The 18,343-nt window shown below is 33.2% G+C and overlaps 1 protein-coding gene across 1 annotated transcript; it reads right to left on the bottom strand.

Annotated features, from left to right (window-relative positions):
- Positions 1–3,266: 3,266 nt before the first annotated feature.
- LOC134233954 (uncharacterized) lies at positions 3,267–5,292 on the bottom strand (the record flags this gene model as incomplete). Its single annotated transcript, XM_062716010.1, has 1 exon — positions 3,267–5,292. A coding segment is annotated over one exon (2,026 nt), but the record flags the coding sequence as incomplete, so codon positions are not given.
- Between the last annotated feature and the right edge of the window lie 13,051 nt (positions 5,293–18,343).

Here is an 18,343-nt window from a genome sequence, read left to right as displayed (position 1 = left end):
GTCGGGTTCTGGTGTTAGGGCGGGGTCTATAATGATAAATAGTGAAAATACATGAATTCTTTGAAAATCTTCTTCTCTGCTCCTGGGTAAGAAGCTGAGGAACTTTCTTCTTCCAGAATTGTAAATTTTCAGGCCCCTGGGTCAGGGATACCAAAGGGGAGAGGGGCTCTTCTGAAATACTGAAAATGAATTGTTTTAAATCTGCTCCTTGGTATTAATCAAACATTTTTGATAAGCAATTGTGCCTTTTCAAAAATTGTTTAATGTGTGAACCTAGGGTCAAGGGTTCATGAATGGTAGGGGCACTTCTGATTATTGCTGAATATTACTGATTAGTTGATATGCATTTTTTGTTCCCCTAACCTGCCTATGGGTATTAAGGTGGCTAAGTTACTAAAATAAGCGATTGCTAATTTCATACTTAGTTATTATGATTAGCAATGGTGCCAGCCTCTTTCAAAACTGTGAATGCTGTAGCATCTACCTTAAAACATTCAAAATATTCAATAATTTGTATTTATGAACCAAATTCTATCATTTGAAAGTTTTTGCATGATTCTCAGGTGACCGATAAGGCCCATGGGCCTCTTGTTGACAGAATTATGCCCATTTGGAATTGTAAAAATTCCAATTTAAGGGGAGGGGGGCATATGTGTTTTACAAACATCTCTTGTTAAAGTGTATAAACATTACTGGGCAAAGGGGGGGGGGGGTGTAATAGAGATACATTTCCTAGCAAAGTAAAAACTTCACTGTGTAAAGATTACAGGGGGGGGGGGTGAGTGAGTGATACATTTCCTAGCCAAGTCAAAAGTATCTCACTGCGAACTTTTAGCATGCTGGAGTGACTCAATTTTGTGCAGATTACAGATGAGTCCAGGAGAGATACTAAAGTGCGTTCAGGATAAATAACACAAAGAAACTTTTTCCCCAGAAAATGAATTATTTTTATGTATTCTGAAGCCCTTCTCAATAAAGAAAAACATTCAACCGTCTAATAATTTTATGATTGAACATTTATTCACCAAAATTGGGGAGAAAACTGGAAAATGCATGTTTCTAGTTCAAAATTTTCTTAAATAAGTTTCTAATTTTTTTTTTGCCATCTTTATGAAATTCAATAATTCGTATTTATGATGGTATGCAGATCATCATCCTGGGTCAAATATTTTTTTTATTGTCTTTCAAATGTAATCAATATCCTAAAAAATTATAAAAATATTTGTAAACATTTTACAAACAATCCTAAAATATGTCAATATTTTTTATGGAGTCTTTGCAGTGGTATTACTTTTGAAAAAATAAGAAATTAGGTACTCTTTTGGCACTAATAAGATGAGAATAAAACATTTACTCAATAAAATGACATTTATTGAACAAAGTCAGGAAAGCGTTGTCTCCTCTAATGTCTGCATGAACACTGTCGAACTGACAAATATCATTTTCGTCAACTTTGATTATATTGATAACTTGCTGGTTATTTTTTTTCCTCTTCAAACACCTTTCTTACATGCTTTAATTTGGACTTGCTAGTAAATTTCCCTGACTTCGTTTTGTGCACATGGAACATGCTAAGAATTATAAACTACAACTTCCGGTTTTATAAAATTAGAACCAAACACTGCAAATTACGGAAAAACTAGTGTAACCAGTCTATGCAAAAGATATCGAACCGCTGGACCTGACCAATGTGCAGTGCCTCTGGTCTGATGCGTCATTTTTTACACCAAATCAATTATTTATACACCAGCTAGAGTAAAAAAATTGTTGCCGACATCGCTGACAAAAAAATAAATTAGTCATGCTTTAATTTTATTACCAAATCCAAATGCAAAAAGCTTAAAAGTAGTGATGAATGTTTAAAACATCAAAGGAATCACTGCCATGTTTTTTACAGCCATGATTGAATGTAGGGTCAGACTAATAACAGAAAACGGACAATAATACGATGTACTATACGAAGGAAAACATTTTAAGTGTAGACAATTATAATGTAAATATTACTATAATCAAAAATAACAAATCTAGTCTCTGGATAACTACTTTCAAAACTTGTAATCCCAAGAAATAAATACATGAATGAAAGGTGGGACTATAATGTCAGCAATATACCCATTGACTGAAATTGAAAAAAAAATAAATTCCCATTCTGTTTCAATATATTGATTTTATGTAAAGTAATAGAATATTATTTTTCATGTTTTTAGAAAAAATATTCATTTATAAACATTTTTGAATATTAAATGATTTTGTTTTGTAAAAACCTGACTGAAAGGAGTATTCCACTTAAGTATAGTAGCGTGGTCCCTTTTTACTACCTTGGTTTACTAGATAGATAGTAGCAACTGATATTTTGTTTGATTTCATTGTGTATAACAAAGTATTTCTAATATAATCATTGTGCATTCATAATGAATTATTAAACATATAAAAAAAATACAAGCCAATTTTTAACACCCATCGCGCTAAAAAATGCCGGAACTTTTCCCTTTCATCAGACAGCTTTTCTGTTACATGAAAATGGGCGGAGACTTTTAGATTAGATACTATGAAAAGAATATCCGTGATAAATAATATTTTTCCTTTCAAAGAAGAATTATATGTTCAAGTTTCACAGTCAACAAAAATGTTCTAATCAGAAAACTCTAGCAATGCGAAAGAATCACATTAACAAGATTAACCAAACAAATCCATATGCTGACCGATACATGTTCGACTGAGTACATTTCAACTGAGTGCTTGCTAGCACGTTTACTGTGGGCATTTACCTGTAACGACACAAATCCACATGGCTTGTTGTGATTTGAAACAGGTCATAAGAGGTTAATCGCATGTAAATGAAGATAGTGAAGAGGTTCAAAATCACAATACTTTTAATTAGAAACCATAGAGCACAAGGTTGTTCAACAAAGATATTTTTACTCAACCTTTACCCATATAATATACACATGATATATCAATATCGACTCTGATCAAATCTGTGCTCAGTGTTTACAAAATCTTTAAAGTGTGTACATGTCAGTGATTTCTTTTGATATTAATGAAAAGCAAAGGACCCCAATTTCAACACGCAGCTTCGTATGCTGCGTATATCTATTATTTGACATTTTTAGATGATGATTCAAATAATAAAGGCAATAGTTATTATGAACATTTAATTTTTAAAGCCTTTGATAAATGTTCGAAATTTGACGAGTAACCGGGGACCACAGATAAGCCTTAAATGAGAATTGTCCTTTGAATATTTACATTTACTGTGTTTTTTACTAAGCCAACTGGCAAACACTCTGTATTCTCATTTCTGTAGCTGTTTGTATTCTGTGGAATGGTTTTTGTCTGAGAGATTGTTGGTATGAGTACAGAGCAGCCTGAAGGTTCCCTGTCACCTGTTGACAGATCCCTAGAATCTGCCACGAGATGTTTCTGGAATCAGAAGGTATAAGCTGTACCTGAGCATAGTGCACTAGGGTCTGTAGATCATCTAGAGCTGTTTGTGCTTGCATTGTGTCTACATGCCTGTAGCACGAGATCTCTAGCATGTATAACAGTACCAAGGGTGGTACGAATAATAAAGACCAGTGGTTTTGTAGAGCAGACTGTTGTTCTGGTATCAGTTCACTGATGTAATGGATTTCATTGCTAAGTAAGATAATCCATGCTGCAGCCTGTCTCATCTTTTTAGACCAGGACTGCCCCCCTACAGCCTCAATATAGTACATATCTATATTTACATTACCCATACACATCACATATGGCTGTGCTAACTTGACCTTGATCATCTCTATAATAGATAAAGCTTCCGTGTATCTAAGTGTCTTGTAATAATACATGGCTATGTACAGCATGTCTGTAATAAAACCAAACTTGGCTGCTAATTTCAGCATGTGACAGGACATTTTGTCAGCTCTATACCTCAGTTTGTTGTCAGGTGTGTAAGTTTCCATGTGTAATGTAAAAGCAGTGTACTGAAGGATCATAGCGGTCATGTTCTGTAGCTTGTGGACTTGATATTGTGTCAGGAGGGGTGATCCTATCATCTGTTCTATTGCATGTAGATATCTAATGCAGATTTGTGTGTCCAATTGATTTATTGGGCCATCAAGTAATGTTTCATATAATAATATATTTCTATCAAACTGAGCCTCAGAAATCAGAGTATGATCATCTGTACAGATGGAGTTTCTGGGGTTATAGAGGACATCTATAATATAAGATCTAATGCAGGGACTGTGTAGCAAGAATGCTAAACCCTTCTCATACAACTCTGACAGTCTTAAAAATAATTGATGTTGTTTGACGCCATGAATTTTACTCAGAAACATGTTGTTGTCTGGAATGAAAAAGTTAGGACAGACCCCCTCATACACCCATTTGAGGATGAGTTTAAAACAGACCCAGAAACCCCCCAGGAGATTTTGTGGAGACCAGTGAGGTATTGTATTTTGTTGAATCACCCAGAAAACTGCCGTCTTCATGTGATAGGAACACAGTAATTTATCATCATCACCTACTCCATTGTTAAATATTTCTGTTAAGATCAATTTCAGCAAGCCGTAAGTTACGAATTGACAGTGATTCATTACATACACAAGTTTTCGTTCTGCTAGGGAAAAAGAAATTCTCCATTCAAGATCTTCATGATTTCCTAGCGGATGTCCAATCGCTACAAAGTGACATCCATTTTTTACAATATCATTAACAACATGAGGCTGGGGCCATGAGTGACATCTGTCTATCCATGAGGAGGCAGAGGGAGGCCAAAAGTCACTGACAAAACAGAGGGCATGATCAAATTCTCGTCCTCCAGATGTTACACTGGCACAGGGTCCATGTGGAGTGGTGTTATCACTTTTTTGAAATGCAAATATACAAATCTGTCTGAATTCAGAGCTAGATAAATAATATCTGTTATACATTCTAACACAAGCTCCATGAATTTGTCGGTCCCTGCTTGGTGACAGTAAATATAACAAAGTAAATCCTGGTGGACTATCAGAACAGTCACAGAGGATCAGAGTTTGTCTGTGTGTTTTGTAATACTGAGACTGAGATAAGTCCCAGATCACACTGTGATTATTTAGCCAGTACATAACATCTACATCTGATCCTTCCAGTCTGAATCCTTCTCTGTAACTTCCACTCAGCATGCTACTGCCAATTGTTTTCGCTTGATTTCCCACCATCTCCCTGATGTCCATCACATCTCTCCTCATGGCCACCAGTTGTGAGGTCCCCACTATATGACACAGTCCCACAAACACCGACTCTGATATACGTTGTATGGCTTTAGTTCTGAGAATGATTAAAGTGGAATTTATATTCTTGTATAATTATTAATGTTTCACTTTTGTAAATCTTATACCTTAATTATCATAATTGATAAGCTTAATAAACTATTATGTTTTATTAAAAAGAAATGTTGACAGTGTATATTTTCTCTTAATTAAAAAAGGAAAGAAATTTTACATTCATATAATTGTAAATCATAAATTGAAAAAAAATCTTCAACTGAATCAGTTATTTTCAACTGAGTGAACTAAATGGTTCATTCTACCTATTCCCACTTTCTGAAAATCAGGTTGGAAAAGGTAACATTTTATGTGGGAATAGGTGGAATTTTTAAGTAAACAAATAATTAAGGATGAATTCTTCTGATCAATTTACCCCAAGTGGGTCTTCGTACTTAGACATGTCGTAAAATTCAAACTGATAACAATTTACAAAGAAGTTTTTAAAGTTTTTATGATTTATATGTTTAACTATATTTATTTTTAAATAAAAAATCTTTCTATGTTGTATTAATGACCAACACGTGTGCAAATTTACGATATTTACAACATAGGACTAAGAAAGTCGACAAGTGAAATCGACATCTAGAGGGGAAGACTCAAGATGACGGGATCGCCCGTCTCAAAGCGACAGGAATGCAGAATGGCACTCCATTAAAAGAGCCAACCGACAGAAATTTTAAAACATTTGAAAAATTGTCGAGATCAAAATTAAGCCTACAGGAACATTCTCGAAAGCGGTACCCAAACATGCCAGCCAATAGCGCCGAAGTGTGTTGACGCTGTGGAAAAGCGAAAATGTATGTTTACAATGCTTTCAAACTTATTGAAAATAGCAGTGTTTATGCGTTATACATGTAGATACAAAGGTTTCAAAATACATAGTATACTGTCACATCGCAAACTCAAACATAGCATATTACATGTTACATGTACTTAACGTTAGGCCTAATTGGTCTCCAGAGACGAGCAGACGACAACATTCGTATTGTCTTTTTTATTACAACTTTAGCTTTTAGTATATGATAAATTACCTTTGATATTGTAAATGCAGAATCTCTATCTCAAATTTATAGACATACCGTACGAAAATAATAAGATAACTTCTATAATTTTTAGCTGTTTACATTCTGGAAGAAACTAGGTCGCTTCATTCTATGGCAGCCTATACAGGTTTAAAAAATGGAATATTTCTGAAACTTCACTGACCATGTAGAAGTTATTTTAGTCTAAACTACAGGCCTGAGTTCATAAAAACAAAGTCAGATAGACAAAATAATGATTTTACATTTTTTGAACAATGATATTACCAGTAAATTATAATCTAATTTTTTTCTAAAATAATTTTTACAGGTAAGTCTTGTTTTCACAAGAATCACTAATGAAGGCTTTTAGAAGAGAGCAGGTTTTAAGAACCACTAAAATCAGATGGAGAAAACCATAAAAATCAGATTGAGAAAGTGGAACTGGATTTGACTAATCCCTGTGAAGCCACCATCCAACACCACAAACCAGGACCCAATCTGGAACCCCCAGGCCAAGAGAAAGAGAGGACATCCAACAGACTATTGTGAAGTTTTATTTGTTATACCCCCCGCAAACGAAGTTTAGGGGGGGTATATTGGAATCACCATGTCCGTCTGTCCGTCTGTCTGTGTAGACGAGATTTTGTCCGGACCATTACTCAGAAACTATTGGAAGGATTTGTCTGAAAATTTGTACACATATTATTCACCATATGAAGTTGTGCACCTGATATTTTCATCTTGATTTGATTATTATTTTGAATTTTACGGGTGTTTTTTCATTTTTATTTGGTGGTTTTGTCCAGACTGTTTCTCTGAAACTATTGCAAGGATTAATCTGAAAATTTGTACACTTATTATTCACCATATGAAGGTGTGCACCTGGAATTTTCAACTCTTTTTGTTAATTTTTTTTGCATTTTACAGGTTTTATTTTTTATTTTAATTGACTTGTTCATTTTGGGATCATGTATAAGGTTTGAGATATAGAATCTAGAATATCTGTTCAAAAGTACTACAGCTTAAAACTACTCATAAAAACTTTAAAAAAAGAAACATCATCAAGTTTTAAAAACTGTTTTTACATTGCACAGAAGATAATGTAATTTCATTTGTCTCTTGGGAATAATGACTGGACATGCATCCAGTTAAAGATCAATTAAAGAGTTTGGTGTTGGAAGTTGTTAAAGCATATCTCTTATCAAGCGTGTGTGTGTTATCTAATCTCCAGGGAATAAGGCACAAGAATTAAAGATCTCTCTTCTCTTATTCTCTTAATAGTAATTCATTGTCTGTCAAAGCACTTCATTACTGGATGACCAGCTCTTTATTTTCAAAATGCATTTCAAATTGATATAGCAAGATTAATTTGATTTTGTATAATGTTTTTTTTTTTCAACAATCAGTTTGCAGAGTGACATAACACATAATTTCAATATATTTTTTAATGCAGAAATAAAAAAAAATAAAATGAAAAAATAAAAAAAAATGTTACAAAAATGTATTAGTATTGATGTTTCATTTGGTTGCACCTTTGTTTCATTCATTAAGAAACATGATGAGCAATTATATTTCACTGCAAATTCTTGTAAGTAAATTGTGAACATCTCTAGATCCATAAAGTATTTTTGAATTGGCAACAATTCTGAAAATCCCAGCGGGGGGTATTTGTCCCTATTGGACAGTTCTAGTTAATTGATTACTTTTTGTTCTTAAAAATCTTTTCTTAACAAAATCGTAAATATTACCTAAAATTATCACACTAATTTTGAATATTTGGTGAATAAAACACATACTTTGATGCCTAAATACTTGATTTATTTTCATTAAATGCTAAAAGAAACATCGGGTGGGGATATAAAAAACTTTCTTATATGTGCACTAACCCCTACTTTTCATGCTATGAAATGAAGCCATAATACCTAAAGAAACTGTACAACAATTTTCTTAAAAAGTTTAATTGTAGAAATATGTTTTTCTTTGGTTTTTCGAGAAATTTTATAGGGAAAAATGTGCCTAATTTTGACATGGGTGAACAACATTTTTGGGTACAAGTTATCTAATTAGTATTTATTTGCTCATATTTTGTTAAAAAAATCAACTTTGCAATACTTTCAAGTAAATTTAAAGCCATATATGGCGTAACTGATCAAAAAAATATATTTTTGAAAAATACAAAATTAAGTAAAGAAATATAGTTAATACATTTAAATTAAAACTTTTGTAACGTGTATGATTGGGTTCTACAAGGGATATATGTACAGTATAAAGCTTTTTCTCTTACTCTGTCTGAGTTAATGATTAGACTAATAATTGTACTGCCGCTCTATCTAAGGGAAAATCACACTATATCAAATTTTTTGTTATCTAGAGACGTGGACTGGGTATTACTACTGCACCGTGTTTCTACACTAGGTTCCTTTTGATAGGAAAGAACTGAGTGTTTCAATCTTCTGCAGATTTACTACACTCAGAACTTACCATCAATTCCCTAGATTACCTGCCACTGGTGCTTATTCTACTATTACCCTTTTTCTTCTTCTAATGGCTTCCTCTTTTATTCTTCCAATTTCAGCCGTAACTTTCTGAATGCCTTACTACTTTATTCTTTTCTCTCGGCTTCTGATTCATCTGTTGGCTTCTTCAGCCAACTTCAGAATGCCTTATTTCCCTTAAGCATCTCTTTATATACCCTTGGACGATCCTATTCCAAGGGTAGTCAGGTCATCCCATTATCATGGGTCTTCTATGCGTTTATTCAAACGCCCCTTAACCATTACACTTTTCATACAATTCTGGTCACTGAGAACATCTCGTTTCATCTAATAATACGATTTTATCTTCTCTGTATTGTGTTATTTAAATCTTTTGTATTTTCTTCCCAGTCGGAGAAAATTCCAAGAATCCAAATTAAATTGTGATATCTTTAAAACGCATTTGACTTAGATTTTGTAATTTACAGAAAAGTTCTATCTTTATATAAAGTAATGATACAATTAATAAGTTCTTATAATTTAGTCTAATAATTTTCATTGTAAATACGCCATATATGGCTATATTTACATTTGCAAATGTTTTCCTTTATATAACACTACGGAAGGCAAGCGTTTTTATAACTGTATAAATACAGGTACGGGGTCAAGAGGTCATAGATGTGCGTTTGGATAAACGTTCGACGTAATTTCTCTGTGACGTCATAAAGGGTCGACGCGCGTAAAGAGGAATACATACATGCCGTTGGGTTTGAAAAAATAACGCATTTCACACGTTAAAAGTGACAATCAGGCAAATGTAAAGTATGAATAAGTCACAAATGTAAATAAGGTATCATTTTTTGAGTTTTATTGAGATGTAAAACGGGTTGGCACATGATCAAATCTTCCATAAGCCCTTCGGGCTTTATGGGATTTGATCACGTGACCAACCCGTTTTACATCTCAATAAAACTCAAAAAATGATACCTTATTTCTTAATTAAGCCAAATTAAGTTTTAATTCACTGTATTTTTAAGTTTTATGAGGTATTTTATTGTCTATAGTAACATTTTTAAGGAAATTTCCCATGCTGTATTTTGGCCTATGTTCAAAGGGTTGAACCTAGATGAACACTAATATACACTTTTCTTGTCTTTAAATTATTCCTTGGATATTACACTTTCAGAGAAATATAAGCATTTGAAAAGTTCAATGCAAGTTTTTTTTTTCCGCACATCATAAGAATACATCCTTAACTCTATAAACATATAACTGCCTTTAATTTTAGACAAAATTTAAGTTTGAAATCACAAAGCCTATCATATGTTATTTTGTAGAGCACAATGTCATGGTGTGCTATATATAATTTTTTGGCACACAGGCCACCGTCTTTAGCACATGCGCATTAACAAACCTATGAAGTTAAAAACTGCATAAAAACGCCGATTTTAAGGCAGTTATTTTGAAATTTGAATGTGGCCATACTCAAGTACCCTTTCCAAACTTTGCATGCATGAAAATATTACATATATGCACCTTTATGCAAAATATCTTGGAGGTACTCGCGTGTGGCCAATATGAATTTTACATTTTATGAACGTTGAGATCTCAGAAATTGAAGCAAGGTCCTCCATTATAATAGTAATTATAAGTTCATCATATGTGTAAACACCCTAGTAAATTAGTTATTATCATATCAGAATTATTCTTGATAATTATAAAATCCCTAATTTGTCAATAATTTTTATGATAGAATGTCTTAAATTGTTTTTTATCATGTGTTATTTCATATAAAATTTAAAATTATGCTCCGAGTCGTTTCATTCATGCTCACGTACATCAATGATGACGTCATAATGTGACATTCATGACGGTTATTGCACCTGAGCAAAAATAATTTTAAGAAGTTTGTCAAAATAATTTTAGAAAAAGTTGACTGTTGAGAATTGATAAGTGTAGAGTTTCCAATTTGTTGCCAGCACTAAGTGTTGAACGTACGTAATATCTTGTTTCGAATCTTTTTTTTAAATTAAGATAAATAGAATCCCATGTCAAAGTGGAAGGCAGTCTGTTGGAAGTTATTAAGCCTTCCCAGTTTATTTTTTAAGCAGTTTTTTAGAAGTTCCCTTAGCCTTCCATGTCCCTCAAACAAGTTGATTTAATATTCATAGAAATAGGCGGTTCAAGGCAGTTTTTCTTAGCCTTCCCAGTTTTCAACCAGTCATGAAGCAGTTATTTTCAGCGAAATATTTAAATGAGTTTAAAAATACTGCTTGAAACTGCAAATCACTGCTTCAGAACTCTTAATCCATTTCCATTTATGGTTGTGTCTAATGAATATTCAAAGCAATATGATGATGCTGAAACTGGTACACAAATGTATAATTTTAAATTGAAACCCGGCCAAATTATGGCTAAAATATTTCCAACTTGGCATAAAACATTAATAATCCATGAAATACAGTTAAACAACAAAATAGTAAGTTAATTATTTATCAAATTTTCCTAAGTCTGAATTCCAGTTAAAAACATTAGCAAAATTTAGAAATACACAAGTTAACAAGCAAAAAAAAAAAAAAATAAAAATAAAAAAAAAAAAAAAACAGCTGAATCCCATTTCAAGTATTAATTCTGAAATTAATCAGCAATTTATCACAAATTCAAACAACCAGCAAATTTTAAACCAAGTCCAATTTCTCAGTCAAAATGACTAAATCCTGATCAAAACTTAATTCCTACAAAATTCCACAAATATTCCAAAAGTTCCTCAAAAATCCTTAAAATAACACTGTCTCTTCTTAAAATTAAACTAAAAAGTAATTATTTAATCTAAATCAGAATGCCCAACCCATACTAATTCCTTACCCCTAAAACACAACTTTTCTAATCAAATCAACCTAGCAGAAAGCAAAAATTCCTTGAATCTCTCTCTCTCTTTTAAACAATAACTATGATGAGGTAAAAGTAGGAAAACGTTGGACACGTTCATACAATGGCGGATCCAGGGGGGTTTGGGGGAGGGGGGGGGTTGGGAAACCCCCCCCCCCCCTCATTGATTTTTTTTTTTACGTGTCATTTTATCATTTTGTTGCATTGATAAGACTCTAATAAACACAAACCCTTTGTTTGTACATCTGTGAAATATACATCAACTACGTAACAGGAAATCACTTTCCGCTTGAACGCACACAATACACAGGTAATCAACAGAGAGAGTGCCTCAGAAATCGGGTAGTCCTAGTGAAGTCACAAGATCACAGTACAATATAGTCAGGTACCAACAACAGAAAATTGCAAAGTTACGGTGCTGCTCAGTAATATTCTTTTGCTGATAAAATGCATGTTTTTAAACTATGAATAAACTTTCATTCAGCTAGGTTTTCTTTTTACCGTTTTAAAAATTAAAATTAATATAATATTTTTTTACAAAACCAGGTTGGCTTAGCAAACATCTCTATATAGTTTTCACAGATTCTCCAGTTTTTGTATTTTTTTCTTCAGTTTGAAATTTCATTTATTGTACACGTGTATTTATTTTCCAAATTATATACTCTAGTAAGTTGAAAAGTACTAGTTAGGGATTCTGAAAAGAATTCAATTTTTAAGTTTTTTTAGTGTATAAAAATTTTGCACATTAGTTGTATATTGGAAGTCAGCTTGACTTACGACTAAATTAATATTGTAGGTGCATTTAAAGCAAAGACAACTTAAAGTTATAACTTCTTGTATTCCTATAATTGTCAGATTTAACAATTTTTGAAAGCAAAGTTTAAAGTCTTGTGTTGAAGTTTAATTAAATTTAAAACATTTCTGAAAAATTTTTGATGATCAGTCCTTTATTTAAAAAGCTACAAAAAGTACCCCTAAAATGCTGGAAAATGCACCATTTAGAACCATTTAAAACAAAATTTTCTCCACTGAACCCCCACCTATGGGAGGGGGGCACCCCCTCCCATGCCCTCCGCCTTCGGCCCTTTGGGCCTCAACCCCCCCCCCCCAAATGAACTTCTGGATCCGCCACTGCATCTTTTACGATCGGGCTCGACCTACACAATTTACGACCGAAGTTCGCAAACATTCCAACAGTTTAAAACAAGGCAATAAACCTTCAATAGTTTACTAAAACAACTTAATCTGCAAGAAAACAGGATTCCGTCCACAAATCTATGGTTAATCTACTACGGAAAACCAATTAAAGTCCCTGACACATGGAGTAAGCTCAAATAATTACACAACTTTACTATACCGCTATAATCACTAAATCAGCTGATTTCTTCGTAACTCTAAACATGTGCGCAACTATTTCAACTCGTGTGAATCACTTTAACTTGTCAATAATCATCCATCAACTACATGCAAAGCATAAATTAATACATTTCCCTGCCTTGTCAAGTACCGTAAAATCTCGTGCATTGTGCGCAATGTTGTAAAAGACGCACCCCCAACTTTGGGGGTAAAAATCCTGAAAAAAACGCAAGTCCTATGTAAAGTGCGCATCCAAAAAACGCATAAATTGGATGTGACTTTAATTTTCGTGCTCAGTAACTTAAAGAAAAAATTAATATTTTACGAATCTAAAACGAAAGTAGAACGTCAGCTTTTTTTACTATCGGTATACGTTTTTAAAATGTGCATGTGTGAACATTTAAATTTAATCTATTTTATAAGTATTTAACAGTGATATCTGAACATTATCTTTTTTAATTAATTCCATTCGTGTCATCAAGTTATGCTAACAGGTATAGTGCATACCAAGCGCGTGTCCGTAATTACGTCAACAAAACTCAACCCCAAGCGATATTAGTGTCAAAGATTTGGCTTTGGGTAATTAAACAAATCTTGGTATCCATCGATAATTATTTTTTTAATTATTGAACACTGTTTGATAATTATATTACCTACCATTGGGTGAGGGCGGAGCTTGAAAAATTAGCATTGTTTTCCTTGCTCTAAATTTTGCATAAAAAGGGACGATTCGTTGGTGTAGTTATCAATCATCTACAGAGAGAAGATGGGTAAAGAGAGACAAAGCTACACAGACTCGGAAAAGCTAAAGATCATCAAGTATGCCGAAGCTCACGGTAACCGTGCCGCACGTTGTTTTCATTGCATGTGTTCAGGTGATAATTGTTGAATAAACAATGGCCATGGCCTACGTCTAAGTTAAATATAGCAATGACGCGAAAATACAATGTGTAACGAATTGAACCTATATTTGCATATATCTGAAATCAAAAATAAATAAAATACAAAACAAGATAGTTCAGAATATATCATAAAGATTATAGCGTTAGGTGTTAAAACGTTTATAGGTATTATTTTTATGTTTTAAGCGACATGCAATTCGTGTGTACAATTGTAGATGATATAAGCGACAGCAGTTCAAAATGGCGGAGTACACAATGGAAATAAAAGAAAAACAAAGATCGTTTTTCATTATGATTTATTATTATGAAACAAATATCTTTCTTCCAACAGATAGTGTAGATGTATATGACTACAACAGGTAGGGCTGACGTATATGAATATTCGTTCGACGTAACGTGTTACGAAGATTAATCAATTGAAGAAAATGGTCATTGGCACTGAGAAAACGACCTGAAAAAAAGGTGGTTGAATTTTGTTCTTATGTATTGAGCGCATCCCTACTTTTGAACGATTTTTTGAGGAAAAAAAGTGCGCACAATGCCCAACATTAAAATTTCTGATGAACCCAATCAAATTATACAAGGAAACCACTTTGAACTACGAACAAAACTGTTTAGGAAAACTGTCTTGTGTAATAAATGCACAGGCGTAGGAAGCAAATTGAAAGTGGGGGGGGCGTTAAGCAACAAAAAAGGTTAACCCTAATTATCAATACCTATATTATGTCTATATTTGCAAAAAAGTTGGGGGCTAAGCACCCCCCAGTTCCGACGGCAATGAATGTTAACATTATTTTCAAACACTTGGATCTAAAATGCTTATCTCTCTCTCTCTCTCTCTCTCTCGTAGCTTTTCCCTTATTTATTAGCCTTTTACAATGTCTCAGAACTTTTTCTTCGGACTTTCTATTTTACAAAATTTGACGATGTCCTTTTAGGAACCTTAGTGTAAGAACTATTTCATTAATACTAAAAGTATAATACATTTTTGAAAAAATTACGCGAGACAGAGTGCTTGCGAAAATATGATTCTCGCATATATTAGTATTCCTATGGATTATATAAAGCAATCGCCACAATTCGTGAAAATTTTGTCTCGCTCATAAAGAGGCAATGACTATCACACAAAAATAAGGTGTCACGAAAATTTAGTGATCTACAGTAATCATATGTACACAGCTTAGACCGGTCATTTACGTAGTCTGGCAAGATGACTACCCCTTCAAGACGGCTAAACAACAGGAAACCCTAAGAGGCCATATTCAGTTTTTCACACCTGACACCTGACTTCTCGTGGGTAGGCTATTTTTCACACCTCCGGCCGGTCATTATTACCCCTCTGGCAAATGACAAATAAATTTCTTGCAATCAAAAAGTGGCCGGTATGATGAGGGGAAATTTCCTATGTTTCTTTGCTTTTGTTCTTGGGAAAGTGGCCGGTGTCCGGTTTTCAGGGGTGACCGGTTTTATGAGAGTTTACATGTAAAGAAATGTTAAGAAATGTTAAGAATTTTGCCGGGACTTAAAAATTTGGCCGATGTTCAGGGAGAACCGGTTTCCAGAGGGGCCGGTTTGGAGAAGTTTCACTGTAGATATCTAAAAAAGGAAAACAGTTATGAAAAGCTACAAGTCTGCACTATCTTTAATGAAATTCTCATTAATTTTTTAGTTTAAGGCCCATTTCGATGGTTTGTGGCTTTAGCTCTTTTTGGTACATTCGAAATAAAACAGACCGTCAGACGTTATGCATATTGTCACAAATGGTCACACTAAATGCATGACCTATCAAAGACCTGAAAGATCTGTTTGGAGATTTTTTTTTCTTTAGATCAAAGGGAGATTCTTCAAAGGTAAAACCTTCAACATCCGCTGTTAAGTTCTAAAATGGATTTATTAACTTCTCAGTCCTTTAACTGTTTTCAAAACAGCGCAATTAGTAAAAATAACAGATTTTTTCCCCTAATTAACATCGCATGGTATTAATCATATTAATCATCTAATTTACTCTAGAGCAAACACTAAGTCATTCAAAAAACATTAGAATGAAATAAAAAATTAATTAAAACTAAATAAACATTGTTCCTCATATCAGTATTTGAGAAAAAATATCTCAAGTTCGTAACGGAAATAAATAGAAAAATTAGACCAATTAGTTTTATATAGAATTATATAGGAAAATTCTTTGAAAATCTTCTTCCCAAGAACAGCAAAGCCATAATTGCTCATATTCAGATTGAAGCATCCCCAGGTAGTGTAGATTCAAGTTTGTTCGAAAATCATGACCCCCAGGGGTAGGGCGGGGTCAAAATGGCCGACCAAATTTTTAACAGTAGAAATAGAAATAGAACTAGATACGATCTCGTTGCGAGCAACGAGTGGGTCTTCCGTCCAATTCTTGATGAGATGAGATAAGATTTTGATTGCGATTTTCATTCTAAAATAATGATTTACCACAATCTGTAAAAAGACATTGAACATTAAAGACTTAAAGAATCGGCCTTTGGCCCCCTAACGGCCTCTAATTTTAGGAATCGGCCCTTTTTATTCATATCATCTTAAAGCTCTTAAGATTTTGAACATTTTTGCTCAACAACTATTCAGAAATTCTTTTTCGTTTTTGAGCTATTAGCAAAAGAAATATTTAGGGGCCAACCCTTCAACTCCTTAATGGGGACGTTTAGCAAAAACTGAAAGGTTGCATATTGTTCAGAACATTATTTTGAACATCTTTTGTTCAATATTGCTTATCAAAATATTTCTCATTATCAAGATATAAAGCATCAAAGATTTAGCATTCTGGCCCCTTGTGGCCCCTAAATATGTAATATACGACATAAAAATCATTATATATTGTTGTAGATGGTTGACATAAACATCTTTGCTTCAGTAATGTATTACAAAATATTAACTGATAAAGAGTTATCAATTAAAGACTTTTGACCTCTCCTGGTCCCTGGCCCAGCCCCTTTTTCGGGATCTCATCTTAAAGATCTTAAGATTTTGGACATTTTTTATTCAACAACTATTCAGAAAATCTTTTTCGTTTTTGAGTTATTAGCAAAAGAAATATTTAGGGCCAACCCTTCAACTCCTTAATGGGGACGTTTTGTGAAAAATGAAAGGTTGCATATTGTTCAGAACATTATTTTGAACATCTTTTGTTCAATATTGCTTATCAAAAGATTTCTTCCTTTTGAGATATAAAGCGTCAAAGATTTAGCATTCTGGCCCCTTGTGGCCCCTAATTATGTACCATACGACATAAAAATCATAATATATAGTTGTAGATGGTTGAGATAAACATCTTTGCTTCAGTAATGTATTACAAAATATAAACTGATAAAGAGTTATCGATTGAAGACTTTTGGACCCTCTTGGCCCCTAATTCGAGTGCCAAGCCCCTTTTTCGGGACCTCATCTTAAAGTTGTTTAGATTTTGAACATTTTTTGTTCAACAACTGTTCGGAAATTCTTTTTCGTTTTTGAGCTATTTGAAAAAGAAATATTTAGGGGCCAACCCTTCAACTCCTTAATGGGGACATTTAGCAAAAAATGAAAGGTTGCATATTGTTCAGAACATAATTTTGAACGTCTTTTGTTCAATATTGCTTATCAAAATATTTCTTCCTTTCGAGATATAAAGAGTAAAAGATTTAGCATTCTGGCCCCTTGTGGCCCCTAATTATGTACCATACGACATAAAATCATAATATATAGTTGAATATGGTTGAGATAAACATCTTTGCTTCAGTAATGTATTACAAAATATTATCTGATAAAGAGTTATCGATTGAAGACTTTTAGGCCCTCTTGGCCCCTTATTTAAGTGCCCAGCCCCTTTTTCAGGATCTCATCTTAAGGCTCTTAAGATTTTGAACATTTTGTTTTGTGTTAAACAACTATTCAGAAATTCCTTTTAGTTTTTGACCTATTAGCAAAAGAAATATTTAGGGACACACCCTTTAACTCCTTAATGGGGACGTTTAGCAAAAAATGAAAGGTTGCATATTGTTCAGAACATGATTTTGAACATCTTTTGTTCAATATTGTTTATCAAAATATTTCTTCCTTTCGAGATATAAAGCATCAAAGATTTAGCATTCTGGCCCCTTGTGGCCCCTAATTATGTACCATACGACATAAAAATCATAATACATATTTGTAGATTGTTGAGCTAAACATTTTTGCTTCAGTAATGTATAACAAAATATTGATTTTAAAAGAGTTATCGAATAAAAACTGTTGGCCCCTCTCAGCCCTTTATTTGATGAGTCAGCACATTTTTCTCGATATCATGTTAAAGATTTTTATATTTTGCACAAATGTTGTTCAATATATTATAACAAAATAATTATATTTTCAAAGATATGATGCAAAATGTCTAAAAAAAATCACTCATAAAACGTGTC

Source organism: Saccostrea cucullata, unplaced genomic scaffold, assembly GCF_032062105.1.
Source record: "Saccostrea cucullata isolate Sc308-1 unplaced genomic scaffold, CSIRO_AGI_Scuc_v1 ctg4130, whole genome shotgun sequence".
Classification (NCBI taxonomy): Eukaryota; Metazoa; Mollusca; class Bivalvia; order Ostreida; family Ostreidae; genus Saccostrea; species Saccostrea cuccullata.
The sequence above is the reverse complement of the archived record's forward strand: the minus strand, read 5'-3'. Positions and strand labels throughout refer to the sequence as shown.